Raw genomic sequence first — 27,489 nt, forward strand, 5'->3', positions numbered from 1 at the left:
CTACTCTCAACCTCTGCCCTAACGCTCTCTGATTGCTACGGTAATGTTTAAACATCCCTTCAAAATAAGATACAGACAGGCCACAACAATGAACATAAGGAACATTTTATTTTAATGGAAATTTTAACTCATGACAATGACAAATCAATTGGAACCCTGAGCTTGTTTCTCTGTAACGAGATAGTCTCATCTGGGAGTGATGGGAGACAATGACACCCAAAGTGTGTTGTAAAGGGCCAGGGGGGATGAAGTAAAGGGCGGGGGAGGAGAAGGCGTCCTTCGCGGCCTACCTCCAATTAGTTGAAGGACCACATGTGGTCCGCGGCCAACAGGTTGGGGATCGCTACTCTAGGATATGTGACATAGCTTTGTCCTTTATTCCCTGAACAAGACAAGACAGACATGATTTTTTTGGGGGGGAGGGAGACTCGGTTCTCAGCCCAAATGGATCCTTATGTTGTCAAGAGCCTTCACAAACGACCTCAGAGATAAAGACATGTTGTACGGGAAACATTTGTGGGGAAAGCAGAGCATTAATATTTTCTGGGATTGCAGCTGAGGCTGGTGGGATTAGAGACAGGTAGGCGTCTGAAGAGCTATAGCTGCCATAACCGTTCTGATGCAGTTGCTACTGCTGCTTTAGAATGGAAGTTCTGCAATCACTAATTGTGTGACAATTCAGCTACTTTTGAATTAAAATGGTTTGAATAACTCCAGTTGTCGCATTGTTATAGGTATTCGTTTCCCCCCCTGCTGACCACAAGACTTCTTGCCTGGATGCCCCACGAAATGTTGGGTCACTATTTGCACTGAAGCAGAAAGAATCCTTATTGGGAACTAAACAAAACTGCCCTTATACTGCAAAGCAAGACATTGGAGCCGATCTTTTGCCTAGATTGAACTGATAATGTACACATCGTTTCCTTATACCAGAGGTAGTCAAACTGCGGCCCTCCAGATGTCCATGGACTACAATTCCCATGAGCCCCTGCCAGCATTTGCTGGCATTTGCTGGCAGGGGCTCATGGGAATTGAAGTCCACGGACATCTGGAGGGCCACAGTTTGACTACCCCTGCCTTATACTGTAGGCCCATCTAATTCACTAACAGCTTTGATCTCAGACAGAGAAAGGGCCTTCCCAACGCTTGCTACTTGAGATTCTTTGACAGGTGGTGCTAGGGCTTCAGACAGAAACTTCTACCTGCAAGGCATGCACTCTGCCTTTGAGGCACAACCCCTCTTGCAATCATTTTAGGGCAAAATGCTGAAAATATTCCGAAGAATCACGTTGAGTGCCTGAGGGGTCTTCTTCCGTGAAGGATGAGGAGGGAAAATGCTGACATATGGGGAGTGAGCAGACATATGGTCAGCATTCTCGCAGCGGGAAACGCCTTCTCTCTATGGTTTCCTCAAGGACTTTATATTCACATGGAACAATTCTGGCAAAAAGGGGGAAAGTATTGTGGAGTGGGTGGGAGGAGATAAAACGAGGTGTCTACAAAAAAATTCAGTACTAGTTTCTAAGCCCTTTCTAAGCCCTCTTTCATGTATTGTTCTTATGTTCTCTATAAACCGCCCTGAGCCTCCAGGGAGGGCGGTCTATAAATACAATAAATAAAAATAATAAAATAAGAGAAATATGCATCTTGACAGTATTTCCGAAAGCTCCTCTCCCATGAAACAACTACAAATACTGAAGACCAGTTTTTTTAATTGTAGGAATTGTGTTATTCTGTCCTCCTAACGGGATCCTCGGTGAAGTGAGAGTTTGTGAATCATCCCTTTAATCCTCACAAATCAGATTAATTTGGGCAGGACTAGTCAAGGATGGGTCTTTACCAGGTCTCTTTCGTGAAATCAATTACATATAATTTGGGGCATCTGAAGTTTTAGAACTGTAGTCCTGGGCATGCTAATTATAGGGGGGAGATTGCCAAAATTAGTTTCTCAAGTTTATTCCTTGCCCGAGGCTACCTTGCCTGAAGAGATCAGCTTTCGGTAAGCTATGGAAAACCAAATTACTCAAGAAGCTTTTCTATGCAGGCAAGAGAGTCACTGCATTAAAAATTTCACAAAGCTACTTGGATAAATTATTAAGGATTGTGTCCTATACTAGGATTCTACAATATTATTTTTGCATAATTTAATGTGTTATGTTAATACTTCTGCTTTGTTTCAGTTAGGTTTTTATTCTGTGGTTGGATTCTATAACCCTAATTCCTCTCATCTTGTTCATTGACTGTACCATCCTCGATAGCATTGGATCACTATGTAATCTTCCTTGAGCCAAGTAAGAAAGGCAGCCTATAAATGACATAAATAAAAGGGACATTATTAGGAAGTGGAAAATTTGCCTCGTTCTTCAGTTCCAAGATATGAGTGATTTCACTCAACAAACCTTCAAACATTCCTCTTCAAAAACTGCCTCTGGGCCTGAGGATGCCATCTTTTAGGACATATTCAAGAAAAGAGTGGGAAAATGTTCTCACATACAGCACCTGGCAAATTTTACAAAATTTTCTCAACTGTATGTAGCTTATGAACTAACTTAGTTCTTGATTTGGGTCCTACTTCTTAACTGAAGGGCTCATTCAACGTGCTTTTTTTTTTTTTTTTTGGGGGGGGGGTAGGATGCCAGCCTCCATGTGAAACTTGGTGATTTCCCAGAATTATAGCTCATCTCCAAGCTACAGAAATCAGTTCTCCTGAAGAAAATGGATGATTTGGAGGGTGGAGTCCATGGGACAGTAAACCATTGAAGTCCCTGTTCTCATCAGGTTTCATCCCCAAATCTCCAGAAGTTCCCCACACCTGGCAACCCTATTAGTGGTGATGGTGGGGGAAGACCTCATAGAATAGGATGGGGAAGAAGCGCTGTTTTTTTTTTTGTACCCTGCTTTTTACTACCTGAAGGAGTCTCAAAGTGCCTTACAATCACCTACCCTTCCTCTCCCCACAACAGACACCCTGTGCGGTACGTGAAGCTGAGAGAGCTCTGAGAGAACTGTGACTGGCTCAGGGTCACCCAGCTGGCTTCATGTGGAAGACTGAGGGCTAAAACCTGGTTCTCCCGATTAGAGGCTGCCACTCTTAACCATTACGATCAAGCTGCCCCCCTGAACATAATCATGTACCTGAGATTGTAAGGGCTGTCCTTCTCAGGCCAAGCCAGGTCACAGAGAGGTAGCTTGAGGGAGGGGGGGGTTGGGGGGGGGGTTGGCACTTCCAGTACCTCAGAGGCTGTTATGTCAACATTGCTCTTTCCTGTAGCTCATAAAGGCAAAGGGAGCTGTTGGCTGAGAAGAAAAGGAATGGCAACTGTCTTCTCCAATGGGTTTGTGCTGTGCTGTGTGAGGGGGGAAACTGGCTAGAGCCACCACACTGAAATAAAAATGGCTTATTAAGAGGAGGGGCCTCATGAGGGCTCTTCAGTGGCTTAGCACTATTCCTGCCAGCACAGGGGCTCCTGAGTGCCATCCAGGCAGCAGCTATGGCCTCTCAAAAGCTTTTTTCTTCTGCGGTCTGCGCCCCACGTACCTGAGGGACCACCTGCCTCCTTATGCCCCCACAGGGCACCTTGCTCCGCTGGTGCTAATCTGCTGGAGGTCACTGTCCCAAGGGAAGTTTGCTTGGCCTCGACCTGGGCCAGGGCGTTTTTGGACCTGGCCCCGACCTGATGGGAGAGCTGGGGGCCCTGCTGGAGCTGTCACAGTTCCACAGGGCCTACAAAACGGAGTTCTTCCGCCAGGTCTTTGCTTGAGGACAGGGTGGGTAAGATCTATGGCCCCTCCCCAAGCTGACCATGGCATAGTCTTCCTCTCTGGAGTTTGGGGCATTGGGGGGGGGATTTTATCACTGCCAGGCTGAGTTGGGTTTTTGGTTGTAAGCGGGAAATATTTAATTGGTATTTTATTGGGAAATGTTTGTTCCCTGCCAATTGCTGCCCACAGGAGTGGAAGGCTAGAAATTTAATAATAAATAATTTTGGGACATAGAAACTTCTCTGCCCTGTACGAAGGTGGAAAAGAAGCTGGTCTCCCAGTTTGAACCAAGGTTGGCTTCTGCCCTGCCAGGGCGTGAATGAAGCGGTCTTTGAGCTGTTTGTGCTTCAACATTGTACTCAGTGGAAGGCGTAGGCACAAATGTAGTGCCCACCCAAGTGAGGTGCTCTCTCAAGTATTCCTATTTATTATTTATTCATATTTATTAGCTAAATTTACAGGCTGCTGCTCCTGGCCAGCCAACTCATAGCAGGTAACAATTCATAAACAATAAAATACAATAACAATTAACCAATATACATTAAAATAATCCCCATTTTATTCCCTGCCCCCCCCCCCCATCTGCCATGCATCCAAGGGAAGATGTCCTAATTTGGAACATTGGAGGAGGGGCTGCAGAGCTTTCTCAGGACTTCTACCAGGACCTCTGAAAAATGTGATAGTTTCAGGGCACAATATGCTCAAGAGGTGTATTCCTCTATACTTTCACAAAGTATAGAACCCGGATCCTTGCAACACTCCTCTTTTACATTTTACAAGTTTCTGGCCCTCAAGGCATGAAGATGAAAAGCATATGAGCAAATGCTGGTTGAAATAGCATAAACCAAGGAATAATTTTTCCAGTTATGAGAGGGATTTAGCTCCAGTCTAGTTACTTGCTGCTGCTTCTATTTGGGCTGCCCACATACACACATCACACACACACAGAGAGAGATGCCTATATTTAAAGACAGCCTTCCCTGTGGTGGTTGTTTTTGAGAGGTTTTTGAAGCAGATTTGAGTAACTTCGTGGCTGATTGAATATTGCTGTTTTACAAAGCTATGATCAGGAAACAAGTGTCAGAAATGAAAAGAGGCTTAGCCTAAAGAGTTTATTTAGGTAACAGAGATCATGTCATAGGTATGATACAATATTACAGTTAAGTATAGTACAAGTATAATACAAGAAATTGTTAAAAACTTTACAATTCATTACAAGAATCTTTGGATCTCAGCACATTTAAAATGGTACGATCAAGAATACTTTTTTTTAATACCACAATCTAGACTGCCATCTTTTATATACAATTTCCTTACCTTTACACAATTCACAAAAATCAAACACAAAATCAACAGAAAAGCCAAATTCCAAAAGGCTCCCCAAATAAATTGGCTTCATTAGTGTCAGACAATAACTAATAGAAAGGTACTTTTAAGTAACCATGCCTAGTGCTGTATCTACAAGTTTTGTTGTTTTTAGTGTGGAGGATGGGCAGGAATGGAATGGGCCAAAATTTCCTCAGAGCGCTAAATTTTGGTAGTATTTGAATGGAAGATTTGTTCACTTACTGTGAATCTTCCTTCTTGGTGATCTAGGGCTGGGGCAGTCTGCACCAATGGGTAGAGTCTCCTCCTCCTCGAAGCCCGCAAGACCCCATTTCCCCCTGCAATTCCTGAAGGGGGAGGAGCTTCCCCAAACTCCTCAGTTTGGTTCCAAGCAGTACCATCAGAAGACTTCTAGTAACTATCCCAACCAAAAGAGGACTCACAATTTAAACAGTTTTAGAAACCAATGTTAGGAAACACAGAATAAACTTCCTACTCTAACCTAATGAACAATTAAAAAAACCTCCTAATACATTTAAGAATGTATGTCAGAAAAGGAGAAAAACCTTACTGAATTTTTTTGTTTTTAACCAACAGATTGCAACAATCAAGGTCTCTCAGAACACAGGGTCTGGAGCTCCAACCCAGGGTGGGAAAAACTAGACTGCCCCAGCCCTAGATCACCAGGAAGGAAGACCCATGGTAAGTGAACAAATCTTGCGTTCTCCAGTGGTCTGGTCTGGGGCAGTCCTGTTCCAGGGAAGGAAACACTCTGGACACTAAGATGACACAGCCTGCTGCAGCACCTGTCTCCCAAAAGCTGCCTCAGCTGAGGCCACTTTGTCTCTCCAGTAGTGTGAAAGAGTGAACAAATTTCCAGGTGGCTGCCTTACAAATTGCCTCTACAGACATAAAAGCCCTGTAGGGTGCTGACATAGCTGCCCCTCTAACAGAATGGCTGTCCCTCTTTCTGGTGCTTTCAGACCTGCCATCCGGTATGCCAAAAAAGTGCGTCCCTGCAACCATCTGCTGATGTTGGAAGTGGGAACCTTGTGGCCTTCCTGAATGAGGCAAACATGATTTTCTGGCTGATCTTGGAGTTTAGGGCAAAAAGACAGATAAACTAAGGGCCATTCCGCACAATGTAGCAGAAGGCTTGCAAATTGTAAACGCTACTAATTTGCAGTTCCGCAAAACGTCGCACACAATCTGCCACACTCCTGAAACAGTCCCGCAAAAAGCGATTTGTTGTAGCGCTTAAAGGGAAATCGGGAAAAGTGGATTCACCATCCGAAAATCGCTACACTCTTGCAAAAAATCTGCAACAGTAGTGAAAAAGACCTGTGCGTTCCCATTGTTGCGGTTCCAACAAAGTCCCTCCCCCTAGCTCTCTCCTCCGAACTTCCGGCGAAGCGATTGCCATTTTTTTTTCTCCGAGCGAGCAGAAAGCAATGAATCAGCGAGGCTTCATTCACCCAGCGAGGCTTCTCCGGCTACAGTCCCTCCACAGAAGTGCTTTAAAGCTCACCTAAGTCCCCAAGCACAACACAGCCCCGTTTGCAAGTTCCCTTTATTTTCGGCCTAAAATCGTGCCCGTGCGGGGGGGGGGGGGATTTTTTTTTTCACTCGGGGAAGCGTGGTAACGATGACTTGCCAGCTGACACGCCAGCTAGATGGGTCTCTCCTTTAAGAAGAATCAAAGCATATTCGTTGCGATGTGTGTTTTTCTTTTTTTTTAAAAAACTGTTCTTAAAGGGAAAGGGGCTTTCCCGGGGCATGATAACAACCGCCCATTGGCTGTACATTTGAGTGATGGCCAGGGGCGGGACAAAGCACAGAAAAAATCACTTTCTGACTAACAATTTTTGTGAGACCGGAAACCTGTGGGAAACGAATGAAACGCTACTGAATTCCACTAAAAAGGCAGGTATGCGTAACGCCGAGATTGCACTTTTAAAAATAGCGTTTCCACTTTGCGGGACCAATTGGCAACATTGGTCCTTGTGCAGAAAGGCCCTAACTTTTCCCCTTGATGAAGAGCTGAATAAACCTTTGGCACCAAAGCTGGATCTAGTCTAAGAATCACCCTATCATTATGAAAAATGCTAAGTTCCTTGCCTACAGACAAGGCCCTCAGTTCTGATGCTCTCCTGGCTGTCAAGAGTTCCACCAGGATGATGATCTTAAAGGCCAGCTCTTTCAATGGGCAACTAGCCATGGGTTCAAAAGGGGGCTTAGCCGGAGCCTTAAAAACTGCCTTCAGACTCCAAGTGGGGAATCTATGTACTTGTGGGGGATTAAGCAAGGGAGTTCTCCTTAGGAACCATTTGATGTGTGGGAGCTGGGACAATGCTTTACCCCATATTGCTAATAATGTTGTCACCTGTCTCCTAAGAGTACTAGTGCCAAGTCTCTGATCTAGGCCATGCTGCAAAAATCTAAGGATCTCCCTAACCTCAACCTTGAAGGGATTCAACTTCTTTTCTGTATACCACTTATGAAAAACCTACCAGGTTCTATCATAGATCCTGTTGGAATCTTTACTTGAGGCAGCGTGTTTATTACCCTCCCCTGGTAACTTAATTCCATGAACTGAGCCCGCTCAACCTCTACACCGTGACCTTGAACAACTTTTTCCTTGCAATTCCATTCTGATATGGAAGCAAAACCTTTTGACGTGGACGAGCATGGAAGTGAGCCCACCTTACCACATCTTGTCAGGCAACTAACATGTCCAGCTGCTTGCTAGGAGTAGTAGTTTATTAATACGGACAACGACATCACTTCCATCTCTGACTTGTTGGACACAAGCTGAATTGCAGATTTCAACTTCTCTTGCCCCTTGGGTGACAAAAAAACTTGATCTAGGTTGGTATGTATCGCTACTCCCAAATGAAATAGCCTCTGAGCAGGAGACAAATTACTCTTTTCCAAGTGTACTATAAAACCGTGTTCCTGAAGACAGGACATTATGTGGAGGAGTGAGATCTGATTTATTGTCCAAAAAGGGAAAAGGGGGAAAATAGCAATGCCCTGGATTCTCAGGGGGGTGACCAAGGACACCAGGATCGTGGCAAAAACTCTTGGTGCAAAAACTCTTTGGTGAGACCCAATGGGAGAGCCGTTATTGAAAATGCTGAGGACTGTAAGTGAAGTGTAGGAATCTGTGGTGGGCTTCCAGAATGGGGATATGCAAATAAGCTTCCAACAGATCTATGGAAGCTAAAAAAAAAATCCTCTTTTTGAATATCTGATAGTATGGTCCTCAAGGTCTCCACCTTGCATTTCTCCATGCATTTCTGATCCTTGGGAATCTTCTCTATCACCCCTATTTTCAGCAGATGTTGAATTGTTGAATTGCTTTGATGAGAAGATGCATGTCCTATTGCAAGAGGACAGGGCTGAGAATTGGGGAGTCTGGGGAAACCCTTCCTGCTTCAAGAATTGCAGGGAACAAAGTGCGTTGTTTTGTTTGAGGAGAAGGAGCTTCTACCCATTTGTGCAGACAGTCGCGACCAGGTCACTGGAGAAAGTTAGGGCCCAACCCGCCTGCTCACTGACCCAGCAAAGTATCTCTAAAAGAGTCAAGTTGAGCAAGTGAATACCTTACTGGGCATGTCCAGCCACGCCCAAAAAGATAGTGCTGCTGGCCACCATCTTCTTGGGCAAGGCATTCTGGTGTCTCAGCTTCCATGGAACACTGGAGATCTCTGTAGGGGGCAGAAACTAACAATGAAAACAAATGTGGGTGCTACAATTGCCATGAGAAAGTACTATTGTACTATTAACATGTTACTGTTATGTTTCAAGCATCAGCGCCAAGGAACTCTCAAGCGTTGTTGTAGCAAGTGTCAACCCACTGGTTTTACATGCCAGCAAGTAGCAGCTATCAGTGTGTACATTTAAAACTGATTTATAGACTACATGGATATGCCAAAGTTGTAAATCTCTTTTGTTTGTTCAAAAAAAAGTGACTGGCTGTACTGAGGACATTGCTAAAGTTATGAGGTTTGAGAAAATAGAAAGCAATACTTTTGCGATTGCATCTTGAATATTAAACAGTAGGGACTGGAATGTTGCTTCTTATGAAAGCCTACCCCCCTTTCTTACAACTGGCATCTTGGCTTTACTAGCCAACCTACCTGAGTGAAACATTTTTTCAGGCTGCCTCAACACATGGCTGGGAGCATGGTCAAGATGGAGATAAACCAACAGGGAAGTGGTTTAGATATATGGAACAAGAAATAAAATCCATATAATACCTTTAGTAGGGACAAGCAAGATGATAGAAAATATGGAAACTTCCCAGCTCATCAGAACTCACCAAGCCAGGAATTACATAATTTTTTACAACAAAGCAGATTTTCCAGATCAAGTTTTGCATCATTTTGTCTGGCTCTAATAAGAAGTATTACATGTCTTTTACTTCTTGGTATAGATATGTGAAGGCGGCTGTAAATTGCTCAGTGTAGCTGTTGCCGACATGATAAGTTATCGGTGGCATCTCACCACATGGTTATTTTTTCCCATAGTAACTTTTTCTATAGTCAGCTTATGATGGTAAAGAGAAAATCTACTGAATTAAAAGGTGAAGTATGGTGCAAAATAGTTTCCCACTTGGTAGCAACTGGCATTCGATGGGATTTAAAGCAGCTGCCATACAGAAGATGTAATGGGGAAAACTTGGACTGAGCAAGAAGGCACTATTGAAAGAATAGCGGGTTGATTGAAAGAAACTAACAGTCGGTTCACAAGACAAGTCTGCATCAGTTCCTAGGAAAAACAAACTCCCCTCAATCCAGCCCTAAGAGAGCTTTCTTTATAAAATCTGATGCAAAATGATGTGTAAAATCAACAACTTCAGTTGTAATGTAAAACAGACAAGTTTAAGTATGTGAATTTTGATAAAAAGTTAAGAACAGAATGATAGCATTTTAGTCAGTTGAGAACAAGAAGATAAGTTTAAATGAGGACGTCTTTGCTTTAGAATTTCAAAAGAAGTCCGTAAGATTTCATGAAGACACAGCTACAACACAGCAATCTTATGAAATCTGATCTATGTACAAGTAAATGGGAATCACAGTGATAACATTTGTCTCTCCTTTTTATTAACATGGAAAAAGTCCATCAAATACTCTCTTCAATAACTTCATTTGTTGAGGAATACATCTAAGGGATTTTTTAAAAGTGACTAATCTTTTCTTAAAGAAAAGGAGACATGCATATCTTATTGTAAAGATGACAAAAAACCCATGCAAACTCCACCTTCTCAGATAGACATCTAGCTTATGTTTCTTGAGCAACCCCCTTTTGTACTCTTTCAAACCAGACCCAAACATTCTGTCGTTTAGTCATTCAGTGAAATATACAATTAAGAAATTGGGATATAAGAAAAGTGGGCTATTCAGATCATGCTGGTCTAAGGAGCTGTAGACTATGGCCTAAAGCTCTTGCAGAACTGGCCCTTGAGTCTTTTTATGTAAAGTGCATGAAAAACCACGGCACAAGAAAAACCAACAGAGCAATGCTACCTACTGATCAGGGACTGGCCAGACATGCATACATGCGAGTAAGTAGTTAACATTAAAGTAGTTAAGGTTGCAGTCAACAGTTGGTATCTACCCTAGCAATAAGGGAATGTTTGTGCCTAGTTCACACTCCCTACATCTAATCTATAAGCACAGAGAGGTCAGGCTGTGTGTGGCTGTGACCACACTTAAGGATGGGGAAACATGGAAGCCTGGAAAGCTCTTCTTAAGGGCAGATCTGAAGTTTTCACAAAGTTGTGGCCAATTTGTTGTTGTTATGTGCGAAGTCGTGTCCGACCCATCGTGACCCCATGGACAATGATCCTCCAGGCCTTCCTGTCCTCTACCATTCCCCGGAGTCCATTTAAGTTTGCAAGTTTGCCAATTTAAATCCCCTCATTTTCAACAGGTCTTGTGTGACAAGCTCTCTTTGGATAGGGATCAAAATCTGCTGCACCAGGCAGCTACACATTTTATTTTATTTAAAGACAACCGTGAATCCACATTCTGTTGTTACCATACAAAAAATTCAAATTTTAAGTGACTCTAGTAGACAACTAGCCCTTGTATGTTGGGGTGTGTATGTGTTTTTTTTGGGGGGGGAGCTCTGTTGTTCAGCAACAGAAGAGCTAGATTTGATATTAGCAGCACCTTAAAGACCAATAAGACTGCCAAGGTCTATGCTTTCAAGAGAGGGGGATTTATTTTCTCTTATTTAGAAGCTGGTTTTTTATACCCCACTTTCCTTTATCAGGAGTCCCAAAGCGTCTTACAAACACCTTTCCCTCCTTCTCCCCACAACAGACATCCTATGAGGTAGGTGGGGCTGAGAGAGCTGTAAAAGAACTGATCTGCAAGAACAGCCCGAAGAGAACTGCAACCCGCCCAAGGTCACTCAGCTGGCTACATGTGGAAGAGTGGAGAATCAAACCTGGCACTCCGGATTAGAGTTGGCCTTTCTTAACCATTATGTTCTGACCCTCCGCATTTTCTAGGCCAAGATTTAATTGCTGATTTCTTTGCTTCTCTTAGCTGCAGCAGTGTTTTATGCCCCAAATATAACTAATTAACACTGCTTGGGAAAAAAATTAGTTAAGAATTGATTTTGAAAAAACAAAAGTGACTTTTTATATAAATAAGTTCTTGCGTTAATATCTGTTCCCTTTACAGAAAGTTACAAATTAAGAGTTAATAAGCAGCTACAGCTCCCTTACTACAGGGGTAGTCAACCTGTGGTCCTCCAGATGTCTATGGACTACAATTCCCATAAGCCCCTGCCAGTGTTTGCTGGCAGGGGCTCATGGGAATTGTAGTCCATGAACATCTGGAGGACCACAGGTTGACTACCCCTGCCTTACTAAACCGTCTAAGATCCAGAAGCTTCTGTTCCAACCGCTGGGGCTGGAGAGGCAAAGGCACTTGGGTACACACCTGCACAGCAAGGAAGAGAGCAGATCAGCATCAGAGTCCAACTACCAATACCACAGGCCTTTTAAAAATCACTTAGATAACTCAAACATCTGCGCTGGATCAGAGGTAACACATGCCAGTCATGTTTACCAAATCAAGAGGTAGCTCAAACCCTGGCAACTGATTTTTTTTTTGCAAAGGCTTACATTTGCTTATCCTGTCATGCTTTTCCTCCATCATAGAGGGGAAGGCAATGTCCAAAGGGTCTCAGGAAAGTCTTCCATCCCGACACAAACCAGACACAAATCAGCAAGGCTGCTCTGTCACACACTTCTCACAGTATACATTTATAAACACAGACCATGACGTCTTCATATGTGCAACTCAATGTGGATGATTCTACAAGTCATGGAGGGACTCTCTCCAGCAGCAAGTTGCCTGGATATCACTTCATACATTTGCTCAAGCACACATTTGTGGGAGATGTTCCAGGGGGCACACACATGTACACACACTGCTGCTGTAGAAGCTTCTATCAGAACTGGCTCAAAGTTTTAGTAATATCCTTGGCCGAACTTGGGATTGCCCAGTCTCCGTGGACAGATGTCAATCTTTGTGACTCACCAAGCTGATCGCCATCCACCAGCCATTCATAGTGGACTGCCATGGGCTCCACAAGCTTCCTCTGGTTATGGAGTCTCATACAAGCAGCAGAAGTGGAAATATGCCAACCCCCTGGTATTCTACTGCATCTAGACAGCAGACCGTTCTCAGCTGCTGCAGCTCATGTACAGCCACAGAAGTCTTGAATCACCATGTCTTCCAAGGAAAGATGCCCTCTTGAAGGAAGATTACAAAGGAGCACAAAGATTCATTAGATGGGTGAGTGCATGCAAATAATTTGGTGATACCCTGAACAGGACTGTGCACCCTCTGTGCAAATGGTAGGCAATGGATTGATTGTAAAGTCGCAAGGGCTTTATTATTATTATTATTTTAAAAATAGCAATAAATAACAAATAAATACCATAGCACTGGGAAAAGGAATGAGCATCTACTTTACAAACATGTTAAAATCCAGAATGAAAGGAAGGATGGCCACACCTGGCTATCAGTGTTACAGAGCTATTCTGACCGAAACCTAGACCAATAACTGGGAACCATCTTTATAAATACAGTAGCACCAGACGGCATGCTGGCGTGTTTAAATTAAGGGGGGAGGATTCCAGATTGGAGGAAAGTTGATTCCTTCCTGTTTCTCTTTTTAAAATACAAAAAGTTAAAATTGCCTAAGACCTCCAAGTTCATCATGGAATTCAAGATATGTTTTTTAAAAAAGTTTTAGCATCATAAAAGCAACCAATAGGGTGAACTGGCCCCAATCCCTCATTCCAACAGAGTGAAGAGCAATGCCTTCCCATGGACTTCACTAGGAGCAGTGAAACACCAGGAACATACAGCCTGCTAGGTTGTATGATTTTCTATGCTTTACTGTACTTCAAGGGGGAGCCTTTTGTCAACAGCTCTCCAGCAACTGACAGAAAGATTCTTTGGCTTCTGCTCTAGAAGTTATCCTCACGTCCACATCTCTCAGAAGCGCTGGAAACAGATGCAATCAGTATGGCAAACAGCTTTCCCTTGAAGTACACTCACTGGTTTGTTTCCTCTGTACGGACACTTGTAGTGGGTTTGGGGGAAAGAACTGGTATAAACAGAAACAGAAGTGCCATCATTTGCATCAGGAATCTCAACATGATTCCCTCATCACAAAAACAGGCCAAGGATTGATCATACCTCAATGACTCCAGCAGAGAATCCACCCCCACCCCAATTGTGACGCTGCCCTGGGCTGGTCATCTCCCGGGCAGGCTTAGTTGTGCAAGTAAGGCCATTCCAAAGTGTCAGTTTCAAAAAGGTAGTGTGGTTCCCAGCAGGCCTCCTTCATGTCGCCCATGATTTCCTGTTTTCTGTAGTCTTCTGGGTCTTTTCTGGCCGTAAAGTGGATCCTCCTTCAGTTTTGGCCAAGGCAGTCAGAGAAGCCAAGTTTGTGGCTGATCCAGACAAACTGCTACTCTTCCTGTTCTCGGGTGTCACTCCCCCTTGCAGTTTCAGGCCAGCGCTTCGGCGTCTTGCGGGTCCCGTGGCTCTTTTTACCCTACTTGGTTTCACAAGGAGGCCATAGCCTGGATTGCACTTGAAGTATTGCCGTCCCCCGATTGAACCATCGTTTTTACCTTTGGGACAAGAAAGTGAATAGGAAAAAGAGGGTTATTAAGAACGACAAACCATCCACGCTTCCTGGATACATCCCTGAGAACAGTTTCCTGAAAGTAAGCCCCAGGGAATAAAAGAGGGATTTGCTCCCTGATGCCTTTTTATTTGTACCATTCCAAAAGCCAAGTTTTCAGAGAGGAAAGTTTCAGCAGTCACCCTTGAACATGAAATAATGCTTGTTCATATAGTCTTCCATAAACAGAATAGCTTCTCATTATTTCGTACAAGTCCCTCCCATCTGATATTCTAGTCAACAAATCACTTAAGTAATCCCTGTGTTTGTATTCAAGAAGCCAGCAGAAAGAAAAGCGCAAATACTTCACACTAAGCACCATTCTGTTTCCCACATTGGCTGAACACAGGTCACAAGTTTCTCCCCTGTAGCATGCCGCACAATGACGGGTGTTTAGGGGCACACTGCTTCTGAACACACAAGTTTCACCTAGTTATTGTGGTTGACAGGTCTATCAATGGATAAGGTAAAGGTAAAGGTATCCCCAGTGCAAGCACCGGGTCATGTCTGACCCTTGGGATGACGCCCTCTAGTGTTTTCATGGCAGACTCAATACAGGGTGGTTTGCCAGTGCCTTCCCCAGTCATTACCATTTTACCCCACAGCAAGCTGGGTACTCATTGTACCGACCTCGGAAGGGTGGAAGGCTGAGTCAACCTTGAGCTGGCTGCCTGGATCAAACTCCCAGCCTCATGGTCAGAGCTTCAGACAGCATGTCGGCTGCCTTACCACTCTGCGCCACAAGAGGCTCTTCATCAATGGATATCCCCTATGAATTTCTCCCATCTCCTTTTCAAGTTCAAGTAAGTTAGAAACTATCTTGTGACAGTGATGTTTTCCACATTATGTGGGGGGGAGCACTTTTTTTCCTCTCTCCTTCAAAACACCTACAACAGGACATGCAGGGACCTTGAAATGATTCAAGATCATTGGCTCTCACCATATGACTTTGCTGTCCAGTAACTCCCAAAGGATGTCTGTCTATTGCATCAAAATAAAACAGAAATCCATGGCACTGGCACTTCTTCCAACATGATCCTATATTAGTCAGAGCTTCTCCAGAGGCTATGGAAGGAAATCATTTCGGAAATACCAGGAAAAATCACAGATTTGGGGCAGGGGAAGAGTTGGACAGAGGCCTTGAGGAGAATCCTTTCAGAGATCTTTCAGGGGTGATTCCCATTGTCCCCATATACAAACACAAGTGTTCCTCACACTGAATATTGTGATCTCTCATGTCAGATTTGTGTTCATTTCACTTAGAGACCGAAATTTCTGTCCAATGTAGGTAGCAGAAGTGCACTGTTGGCACACAACTGCACACTTTGCACTGGATGGTGTACAAGTGGATGAACTGAAGATGGTGCAGCCGATGTTCTTAGGCAAAGTCACAGTACTGCCTTGGTGTTCATGGGAATGAAGTTGGCACTCCCTTTTCCTGGTCTCAACAGGACACGCTTTTCAGACTTTTAATTGGTTCTTCTTAACATGATGTATCCTTATCTTTTCTTCTCTTTCAAGACTGTTTCTTTCTGTTTAGCCATGTTTATCCTAATTCATTTTAATTTATTTGTACCCCACGAGAAGCTGGAACCTCTGACCTCAATCAACATTATTGATAACAGTCAACAACTAGTCCCTTAGAAAGATCGATGACAGGATACATATAAAATTTCTCTCTGCTCCTCCCCTCAGTGAGATTTTCCTTATACAATTCTCTATAAAATGATGCCTTTCCATAGCATCTGAAGACATGAGCTCTGCTTCATGAAATCCCATGCTGTTTGCCTTTAAGGTGCTACTGGGCTTTTATTTCATTTCTGCTGCCTCATAAACCAGACCTTTGCCTCATCCCGTTCAGTTTTGTCCACTCTGAGTGGCAGCAACTCTCTATTGTGTCAGGTAAAGGTATTTCTCAAGCCTTTCTGCCAAATTGCCTGGGACTGAACAAGTGACCTTCTGCATGCACAGCTATGCTATGCTGTACCCCACACAAAGCTGGGGTTACCTCGACTCAGGAAATTGATACTAGGTGGAAATTAGTGAAAAACACTTTCAGCCTGCAGTACAGGCCTGTTGCATCTTACCAATAGGCCATAGCTGGCAAGAATAGCTCAGCATATAATTTTTACAACTTTATGAAAAAAATAATTATTTATACTGTGCACTTCAAGGATTTAGAACTTTAAAAAAAAGCTGTTATGCAGTATAAGCAATGATTTTTCTAGCACTCAAAATATGAGGTTGACCTGGTCCATGCAGTACTGCCTGATCCAACTAGCAGTGTCTCTGTAAGGTCTCAGGCAAAGAACCTTCCCCATCATTTGCTATCTAAAGTCCTTTTAACAGGAAGTCCCTAAGATTGAGCCTGGGAGCTTCTGCATACAATGCTAGGCCCTCTCTACCATTTGAACTGGACTCAATTTCACTGTGTGCCTTAAAATGCAAGTCCATCCCTTAATCAAATATCCACCTACACTATGGTAGGATGCATATCTTCAGCCTCATTTGGCCACCAGCCTCAAGTCTGCGATATTTCCAACCATCTTGACATGCTATACCTGCACTAATATTCCTTCCACAGTGCTCCCAAATACAGAGAGTTAAAAGTTATCATGTCAAGTTAAATAATTAAAAACCTACACCCAAGGAAAGCTCCATATGCAATAAAAACCAGGGCTAATTTCTAGACACAGAAAAATCTCAGAAGACCAGTTCAGGAGTCATTCTAGAAAATTCTTTAAACTGAACAATGTTTAAACTTTGCAACAAAACTGTACACAAAAGTACTCCACCACTGATATACAGAAGTATTGTTAACAGGGAAGAAACTCTTGAAAATAAAGTGAATATAAACATAAATTCAAAACCTTAAATAGAAGAAGAAGAAGAAGAAGAGTTGGTTCTTATATGCCGCTTTTCCCTACCCGAAGGAGGCTCAAAGCGGCTTACAGTCGCCTTCCCATTCCTCCCCCCACAACAGACACCCTGTGGGGTGGGTGAGGCTGAGAGAGCCCTGATATCACTGCCCGGTCAGAACAGTTTTATCAGTGCCGTGGCGAGCCCAAGGTCACCCAGCTGGTTGCATGTGGGGGAGCGCAGAATCGAACCTGGCATGCCAGATTACAAGTCCGCACTCCTAACCACTACACCAAGGAACAAACTTTTTAAAAAGCTGTTTCTGCTAGCTATAGGACATCCCAGTGAAGAAATCCCTAAGGCTTCTGCATATAGACTCACCAGAGATCATGGCTCCAATAAAATCATTAGCAGATTCATCTTTGTGTTTGGGGGGTAGGACAAGGTGCTCAAAAACACCATCTCTGTAAGCTACCAGAAAATTGCATGCTGTAGTTCATGGACGAAGAGCACTAAATGTTACCACACCAAGATAACACCCCTCAACTGACTCTATTCACTCTGGCAGTGTTTGGTGTTTGTCCAGATGTGGGGAAAAAGAAACACAGACCCTGAAATCCTTTGCCTTGCCTTAGGTCAACTTGGATTTTAAGAGTACTTTTAGGACTAGCAGAATCTGCATCAAGTATAATGTGATTGACTAAGCCATTGTTATCTACAGAGGTACAACTGGATGCAGCAAATGTCCCGAATTTTCAGAGCAATATGCATCCCGTGCTACCCACAGCAAGCTATGCTAATCTAGAGACTGGATAAATCATTTGCCCTATGTCCAGTCAACTTGTAGCAAACAGTGGTTCCAGTCTAGAAGGCTTTGGAGCAAGGGATCAACAATGCATGAAATGCAGAAAATGACAAAAACCTCAACTTCCTTACTGTGGTTAAAGATTTGTACTGGAGGAAGACTCCCACTGTGTCCCTCATCACAACCCAAGCATGCCCATCACTTCTTCCAACACTTACCTGATGGCAAATCCAACTCTACACCAATCCATGTTCCCTCCTGGAAGTCTGTTGGGCCAACATAACGGACTATTCCAGTCTTATTTGTACCAACAGTCACATATTCACCCTCCTTTAGCCAGTCTGGTATCTCATTGGCTTCTTCTGAGTCAGATGTTACTTCCAGTTTTTCTTCAGAAACAGCTTCTGTGCCATTGTTCTGGCCAGACTCTTGTGAATTCTGTTTCCTTCTTTCTCCAACGTTCTCTTCCTCAGAGCTTGAGAATCCTCCTTGATCTCCTCCCAACATGTTTGAGAAGGACTTAAGTTCTGATGTCCTTACTCTTTGGATTTTGAATGGAGAGGCTGCATTGCTGGGTTGAGATGAAAGATTGGGAAGAACCTGAGATTTTGTATGGCCTGTTTCGGAAATGGATGTTGAACTGCCCTGGCCAATAACAGGAGGAGGGTCCCAGGTTACTGAAGTTACAGGTGGCTGTGTCAATGGCAGCTCTTTCTTTGAGGAGGAGGTAGAAGAATAGCTTTTAGCATTAGTAGCTAGAGAAGCATTAGCTTGGTCATCACCTACAGAAGAGACAACAGACTTTGACCTTAAATTGCCCTCACCATTAACTTTGTTATTGTCTTTAGTTCTTATATGGTCAATTTTAGAGCAAGGGCCCACTGAATCACCCCTCAGAAGAGAAGGTGAAACCTCAGAACTTATAACAGAACATGACTTTATAGGACCTTCTGCAGCAGATCCCATCTGGTTAGCCGTTGCAGACTGGGGCCCATCACCTGCTGCAGATATCTGGCTGCTGGCTTGAAGGGGGAAATCATTTCCTGGTGCAAGTGCTTCAGAAAGGGTTGCTGTTGAAACACTGTGGGAGAAGTAGCCACTAGACGCTTCACTCAAAGGGCTCGGTGGCCCTTCTTGGGAGTCCTGGGTTGGAATGTCTGCCATGGACTGATGTGAAGGCACTTTAGGTGACTTTTCAGATTTTTTTCCCAGCTCACTAGAATGTGTGGTCATCTCAAGTGACTCTTTGCTTCCTTCCTCATGCATAACCTGAAAAGGAAATGGAGCTATGTTCAGGAAGCCTCTTAAGATGCCATCATTATACAAAGCAAAGAAATTGCCAGCCCTGCTGCTAGATAAAATAGTGTACAAAATTAATTATAGTATATCTAGTTTATTTTCCCTGGGCAGGTTGGAAGGAGCTTGAGAGTTTTATTTATTTATTTATTTATTTTGGATTTTTATACCGCCCATTCTTTAAAGCTCTGGGCGGTTTACATGGAACATTGCAATTTTTTGGCAAGAAACTAAGTGGTGGAATGGAAGAGTATAAATAGATATGGTTCTAGCCGGTTCTTACAGGGTGGTGGTCCCTGGCCAATGAGAGATGCACCTGACCTCAATCAGAGCCAGGGCTTTTTGGTCCTGGCCCCGCATCTGATGGAATGAGCTCCCGGAGGAGACTCGGGTCCTGTCGGAACTTAACTCAGTTTTGCAGGGCCTGCAAGATGAACCTCTTCCACCAGGCATTTGGTTGAGGCCAGGCCACCAGTAACACCTAGACCCCCGACCCTACAACACACTCCCCTATAACATCTATATTCTGGCAACCAACTATAGGAGAGTAATATGGGAGAGGCTTGTCAGTAAGGATGCTGATGTTGTTTTAGATTTTAACTGTTTTATTCAGTGTTGTTTTAATGTGATGTACACCACCGCAAGACAGCTGGGCTGAGCGGGGCAATTTTACAAATCTAAGTGTAAATAAATAAGTCAGAACTGGGACTTGGCTGAGGGAGCACTCAGCCCACTGACCACAGAGGAGAGAATCCAGGGTCTGGAGGTTGGAGGACAACAGGAAGAACTTCAGATATTAGTAACTAACCACAGCCCAGTGATCCTCTTATAAACGTAAGTAAGATTTTAACAAACCCAAAGAGTTTTAATGATAGATTTTAACACTAGTGCAAAAGGAAGCTGTTTGGCTAATGGGTATTTTCTCATCGAAGGCCCATCGGGATTAATATGTAAGTGCACCCGACACAAGAAATATGCCCCCATTATTTACTGAAAGATTATTTATATTACTGGAATGGGCATTTGCTGTTTGAAAAGGGCGATTTATGTGAAGGGAAAAACCCAAGCAAGATCTGTCTCAGTTATTTGGCTTAATTCACAGGACAGATAAATCACTCATTTCACAGCCTAGTGTCACACTGCACAGCTCCACGTTCTAAACACCAGTCCCTCTTCTCAGCCACTTCACTGCAGTATTACAAACATGCAGGGTATGAAGTTAACTTTGCCATCTAAGATTAACAGTCCATCTTAATGATGTATATTGCGGTGATAACACCTTAAACTCAGAAAGATCGATTATTTTTGCCAATCCTGGCACTGTAGGTGGCTTTAAATCTTCCCAAGACCTCATTTTAGATTCACAGGAGAAGTCTGTGAAAAGTTTTACATTTGCTAAGAGTTCCTTTCTAAATTACCTGTGAGGTGTTGTGGTGGGATCATTTCCCAAGCAGTTCCTGTAACTTGAGATCCCTAGGGTCACAAGAGAGGGAGCAATTTCCAAAACAGTGTTTTATCTAAAGAGGGAAGCAACTTTCCCCAAATGACTTTGCGGTCTACTGTTACTTCAATGAAGAAATTGGAATTATTTAAGATTTTCTATTCCTTGGCTCAATCATCAACCAAAAGGGAGACTGCAGCCAAGAAATCAGAAGGAGATTGAGACTGGGGAGGGCAGCCAGGAAGGAGCTAGAAAAGATCTCTGGTGACCAAGATCAAGTTAATTCAGACCACAGAATTCCCCTTTACTATGCACACATATGAAAGTTGGACAATGAAGAAAGCTGACAGATGAAAGATGATCCACTTGAAATGTGGCCTTGGAAGAAAGCTGCAGACCACCAGAAAGATAAATAAGTGGGCTCTAGAACAAAGAAAGCCGGAACTTTCCCTATAAGCTAAAATGACTACACTGAGGCTATCATGCTTTGATCACATTATGAGAAGACAAGAGTCACTGGAAAAAATAATACTAGGAAAAGTTCCAGGCAGTAGCAAAAGAGGAAGACCCAACAGGGACTGGATTGAATCAGTTTAGGAAGTAATGGCCTTCAGTTGCAAGATCTAAGCAAAGCTGTTGACATTTGGATGTTTTGGAGGTCATTAATTCATAGGGTCATCATAGGTTGGAGAAGACTTGGTGGCACGTAATACCCAATGCACTCTATGTTAACCTGCCCTTAAAGACATCTCAGAAACTCCAGCTGGAACCCACACGTCACACCCATTTTGCAGACAATACACTGTTAACCAGTCAGTTTCTGAGTTTAGTACAAGGCTCTTCAAAGCCCTTCATGATGTTGGACCCACAGACCTGCCTTCTAAAGATCCATACAGTCCATAAACACCTATTTTCTTTAAATGAAAGAAATTCTTCTGAAGTGCATCCAAGGGTACTAAGAGAACTTGCAGATGTAATCTCTGAACTTCTGTCCATTATTTTTGACACTTCTTGGAGAACAGGCAAGGTACCAGATGACTGGAGGTGGGTGAATGTTGTCCCCATCTTCAAGAAAGGGAAAATGGTGGATTCGGGTAACTACTGACCCGTCAGCTTGACATCTGTAGCTGGCATAATTTTGGAACAAGTCATCAAACAATCGGTCCTTGAGCAGCTGGAACTGAGAGCTGTGATTTCTAAGACTCAGCATGGGTTTTGCAAGAACAAGTCATGTCAGACCAACCTTATCTCTTTTTTCGAGAAAGTGACTACCTTGCTGGATCAGGGGAATGCCGGGGACATAGTTTATCTGGATTTAAATAAAGCTTTTGATAAGGCTCTACATTATATTCTTGTTGACAAGTTGGTAAAATGCAGTATGGATCCTAATTCTGTCAGGTGGATAGATAACTGGTTGACAGATCATACCCAAAGAGTGCTTGTTAATGGTTCAGCATCCTCTTGGAGAAGAGTGATAAGTGGCGTTCCCTAGGGATCTGTCCTGGGGCCTGTGTTGTTCAACATATTTGGATGAGGGATTAGAGGGGTTACTTATTAAATTTACAGGGGGTAGCAAACCCAGCAGAAGAAAGAAGCAGAATACAGGATGATCTTGATAGCTCAAAAACTGAGTCAGCTTGGTGTAATGGGTAGGAGTGCGGACTTCTAATTTAGCGAGCTGGGTTTGATTCTGCGTTCCTCCACATGCAACCAGCTGGGTGAACTTGGGCTCGCGACAGCACTGATAGAGCTTTCTGACCAAGCAGTAATATCATGGCTCTCTTACCTCCCTCACAGGGAGTCTGTTATGGGGAGAGAAAAGGGAAAGGGATTGTAAGCCGCTTTGAGACTCCTTTGGGTAGAGAAAAGTGGCATATAAGAACTAACTCTTATTATTCTTCTAAACTGAATAAAATCAAATCCAATAGGGACAAATGTAAAGTTCTGCATTTAGGTAGAAAAAACCATATATACCAATATAGGATGGGGGAGACTTGTCTTGGCAGTAGTATGTGCGAAAAGTATCTAGGAGTCTTAGTAGACCATACATCGAACGTAAGTCAGCAGTGTGACTCAGTGGCTAAAAAGGCAATTGGAATTTTGGGCTGTATCAAATGGAGTATTGTGTCCAGATTGTGGGAGGTGATGGTACCACTTTACTCTGCTCTGGTTTGGCCTCACTTGGAGTTTTGGGCACCACAGTTTTGGGCACCACAGTTGAAGAGGGATGTAGGCAACCTGGAGAGCAACATAGATGATATGGGTTTGGAAACTAAGACATATGAGGAAAGGTTGGATGAACTTGGTCTGTTTAGCCTGGAAAGGAAATGACTGAGAGAAGATCTGATAACCATCTTCAAGTATTTAAAAGGCTGCCATATAGAGGATGGAACAGAGTTGTTCTCTCTTGCCCCGGTGGGACGGACCAGAACCAATGGGATGAAATTAATTCAAAAGAAATTCTGTCTAGAGCAGTTCCTGACAGGCTTTCTCGGGTGGTGGTGGGTTCTCCGTCTTTGGAAATTTTTAAACAGAGGCTGGATACCCATCTGACGTAGAGGCTGATTCTGTGAAGGTTCAAAGGGATGGCAGGTTACAGTGGATGAGTGATAGGGTTGTGAGTGTCCTGCATAGTGCAGGGGGTTGGACTAGATAACCCAGGAGGTCCCTTCCAACTCTATTATTCTATTATTCTATTCTATATGTCACCCTGCACATGGACAAGAAGACAAGCAGCTGCCTATTCATGTGCATTTTCGGCAGTGGCTGTGGAATGGTTTGCCTGAGGAGACCAAGAAGGCCCAGAAATGTTTCGGAAATCATTTTAAAAAGAGATTAGATCTTTAGTAGAATCAAACAGTCCGGGAGCACACTTTATAACAGAATAGGATTGTGAGTACCCAGCTTGCTGGGGGGTAAACGGTCATGACTGGGGAAGGCACTGGCAAACCACCCTGTATTGAGTCTGCCATGAAAACGCTAGAGGGCGTCACCCCAAGGGTCAGACATGACTTGGTGCTTGCACAGGGGATACCTTTACCTTTACCTTTTTAGGATTGTGATGTACTGCAATGATTACTGTAAATATTACCTGTTTTTACTGCATTATCCCATAACTTTCATTTTGTTTACAGTATATCTTGCCTTAGATAAGACTGTTTGTGTTGTTCTCAAATTGTATAATCCTAAACCAACGAACAGTGCAAATGGATATCTTTTATTGTGTGTTTGCACTGTTTTATATCCTGTAATATGCCTTGAGTTTCAACAAGAATTATAAATACATTTTTAAAAATAGGAAATGTTGATAATACAGAGATGTACTTTAAAAAGGGAAATCAGTGAGGATGGGCTAGAAAAGCCTGTTTTTCAAATTGACTACAGGGCAGAAATGAACATGCTGAGATTAAAGGGGCGGCTGCCAAAATGATATCTTTCTGTTAGATTTTCTCTCTCTCCCTCCTTCAACAGACAGAATCATTTATTCCGTGCTGTGACAATGAAGAGCTTCCCAGTTCACAGGCCCAATAATATCAGCATGGGGTGAAGTTTGCACAGGACCTACCTGTTTAAATTTTACAGCACTGGCATCAATACTGGCAGACTGAACCATAATTCGTGGGACAGACTAGCGAAGAGAGAAAAAAAAAGAGAGAGAGAGAGATGCCCCATGGCATTAAGTTTTGGAAGACTCAGGTAAAATGGCTTTCAAAACACAAAATATGATGAGACCAAATTTAGACAAAATGTTACAACCCAACGGAACTCCTCTTTCAGGGAGTGCATTCACATTGTCACCGCAAGTAAGGTGTGGATTGATGGTCATGTGCGTGCCACAGATGGGGAAGAGACACCACCACTGATGTGACACAATTTCCTCACCTGTTCCCCATGGTCACTTTCCCCTTAGAGTCCCTTTTCAATGGAAACAGCCCTGCAGTGTCAGAAGTAGACAGGGATGAAGATTTCTTCCCTTACAACGATGCCCCGACCTTCCTTTATGTTGTCAGATGCATCTCATTTAGTTTGTCCACATAAAAGTTAATAAGAGCAAGTTTGTATGTGCCTATCTGTGTAGCCCCAGCCCTCCGTCTACACCCAATCCCATTCCAGGGTTCCGCTTTTACACATGCTAGCGTGAGAGACAGAAGCTGGGAACCGGCTACAAATATCACATGAAAGTTTATTCTTCAGGGGCCACGTATGAGTCATTCCCACCTCCTCTCTGCTGCACCTTCCACAAAATGGTAATGCAGCTGCTCTTGAACTGTAAAGAGAAGGCACAATCCAACACACTCTCTTTGATGGCAGTGTTTTCCCAGACTGGTTCTACATCCATACGGGTGTGCTTGCACACGTATGTTCAAAAAGGGAGACCATCTATCAGCTGCTTTGGCCATCTATCAGCTGTTTGTACCATCCCTCTCTCCCACTGGCCTCTTGCTTCAAAATGTCCAAGCATTTCATCTCTTCTCTTTTGTTCACCGAAGTTCAAGTCCCCCCAAAGACTTTCTGACTCCCAGAGACTAAGGATTTAAACAGTTTCCTTAACAAAATGCCCAGTTAGCTTCCCCTCCCCCAACCGCTCCTTCTGAAAGGATGATATCTTAATGGGTTTTTTTTTACCTTTGCAAGCCAATTTAACCCAAAAAGAGAGGCAGAAAGAAAAAAACAGCAGTTATTAAAAGTGCCAATTAAATAACTTTGCTTTTGACAGAAAACAGATGGGGAAGAGAACACCCTCGCTGGGTGGTAAGCATAGAAACAAATGTTTGATAAGAGGCAGAGCTGAAGCAAAATCCACAACACATGGATACAAATACCCACAGTTGAGAACACACAGCTGCGGGTGAAAAAAAACAAACACAAAAGGAAAGTAAGGAAGGAAAAGAGAAAATAGCAAGGGAGAGGAAAATGAAAGTGCCCTCCCAGGCCCTCCCTTGCAGGACTGTGAAAAACAGCACTGATTGCTGGCCAATCAGAGAGCTTGGAGCAGCCTGTCACTCCAGCACTCTGCTTAAAGGAAGAATTAACCCTTCACTTACTGGTTTGCTGTCACTTCAGCACTTGGAATCTTACTTTTAAAGTGCTGTCTGCCACAAGGACCCTCTCTTGTTAAGATGTAGAATTTACTGCCATTAACACACAGCGGTGTTCTATACCTTAGATGGCTTTAAAGAAAGGGTTCTGTGAATTTATGGCAGGACATGTCACAGACAGACAGCTAAATCAGTGGTTCTCAACCTTCCTAATGCCGCAACCCTTTAATACAGTTCCTCATGTTGTGGTGACCCCCCACCATAAAATTATGCGAGTGTTCTTTCATAGAAATTAAACCTAAACTGACCAATGGCATGAAGATCCATTGTTCATGATTGCATATAAATAGTTTTTCCCCGGGTTTCTCAGTTCAGTTCTGCCTCTTGTTCCACTGTGCTTTTCTACTGCTCCAGACAGACAAACGCTCTATCTTGATCTACCCTGCAAGGCTGTTGTGTGGATGGCGCCCCCCACCCCACCCCGGCCAAGCTGCTTGCCCTGCCGTGACCCCTCTGAAGGGGTCGTTTGACCCCCAGGTTGAGAACCACTGAGCTAAACTGAACCAGCAGGTTCACAGAGTACCTCAGAATATTAGATGCTGATGGAAACAATAAGGGATGCTCATTGCATTAATGTGCTAGTTTCTCAGAAGCAGTTAGAAACTAGGCAGACCTGAAGTCCAAGACTCAGGCAATTTTATGTTAACGTTTTATGTTAATGGAGATCCTACATTCATACCTCTCAAACTCTGCTGAGAAGGAAGAGTGTGAATTGCCTGTGCTTGGATTGTTCTGCATTTGCATTAGCAAGTTCTAGACTGCCTTTACCTTAGAGACATCAAACATATTCAAAGACTATTAAAAGAAGAATGTCAGAAATATGAGATGCATTTGGTGGTGAAACTGGAGGCTCCCGCTGAAATCACTAAGCACACTCATGATACCAAAGGCGATATGTAAGAGCTGTGCTGGATGAATGGTTTCCAAATCAAATCTTTTAGAAAACAGGACGCTGCAAGATGCCAAACCATTTTCACTGTGATGAAGCAGAGAAGTCCCTTTTAGCCAGATTACTTCACAGCCCACAAATCTCTGTAACCATTTTTGTGCTGCCAAGTAAACTTTGTTTATCTGGATAGGCTTCATTAAACTGCAGTCTATTAATTTCATGCTTAGGTTTCCTAATTGAATGTCAGAAGGTCAGCAGCAGCACATTTGTCAGACGCACTCCCATTTTGTTACTGCACACCTAACCACAACCAGACAGACCCATGTTCGGACTCAGAAACACGCAAGCTGATCTCAAGGTACCTTTTGAGGATGCAAAGTGCCAATTTGGTAATATGCTAATAGGGGAAAAAAACATAATCTTCGATCCCACTCAAAAACACAAACCATTAATATTATCTAAACCCCATTACAGTCAAAGCCATTATTACTATGTATTACTCCCAATATATTCAATGAAACTGACAAACTGTCACTGCCATATACATCATATGAAGCATTCGACAACGGTTCCAAATGTCCGCTATAATAAATCAGTTTATCACCAATACTGCCTAAATCAGAACTTATGTGAAAATAAGAACACTGAATTCAGTTTCCTAAGAGTCTTCGCCTTCAGATCTTCTTCTCCTATTCTTAAAAAAGCATGTTTCTAACCCTTATTTTATTTAATTAATTAATATTTCAATTTCTACACCGCCACTCCCAACGGCTCGTGAAGACAGTGT

At 43.2% G+C, this 27,489-nt stretch overlaps 1 protein-coding gene across 5 annotated transcripts in view; it reads right to left on the reverse strand.

Moving 5' to 3' along the window:
• Positions 1–4,842: 4,842 nt before the first annotated feature.
• Positions 4,843–27,489, reverse strand: part of KIF13B (kinesin family member 13B) — a 173,148-nt gene continuing 150,501 nt past the window's right edge. For 2 of the 5 annotated variants that reach the window (XM_077331968.1, XM_077331959.1), the window contains 3 exons: positions 24,280–24,342; positions 18,196–19,246; positions 4,843–14,260 (listed from right to left, as the gene is read on the reverse strand). In XM_077331968.1, the coding sequence (XP_077188083.1) occupies positions 13,968–14,260; positions 18,196–19,246; positions 24,280–24,342 (1,407 nt within the window). In that variant the 3' untranslated portion in view covers positions 4,843–13,967. The remainder of the gene's footprint in view (positions 14,261–18,195; positions 19,247–24,279; positions 24,343–27,489) is intronic. The other 3 variants (XM_077331976.1, XM_077331986.1, XM_077331996.1) reach the window with 3 other exon arrangements.

The sequence above is a fragment of the Paroedura picta genome, chromosome 1, assembly GCF_049243985.1.
Source record: "Paroedura picta isolate Pp20150507F chromosome 1, Ppicta_v3.0, whole genome shotgun sequence".
Taxonomy (NCBI): domain Eukaryota; kingdom Metazoa; phylum Chordata; class Lepidosauria; order Squamata; family Gekkonidae; genus Paroedura; species Paroedura picta.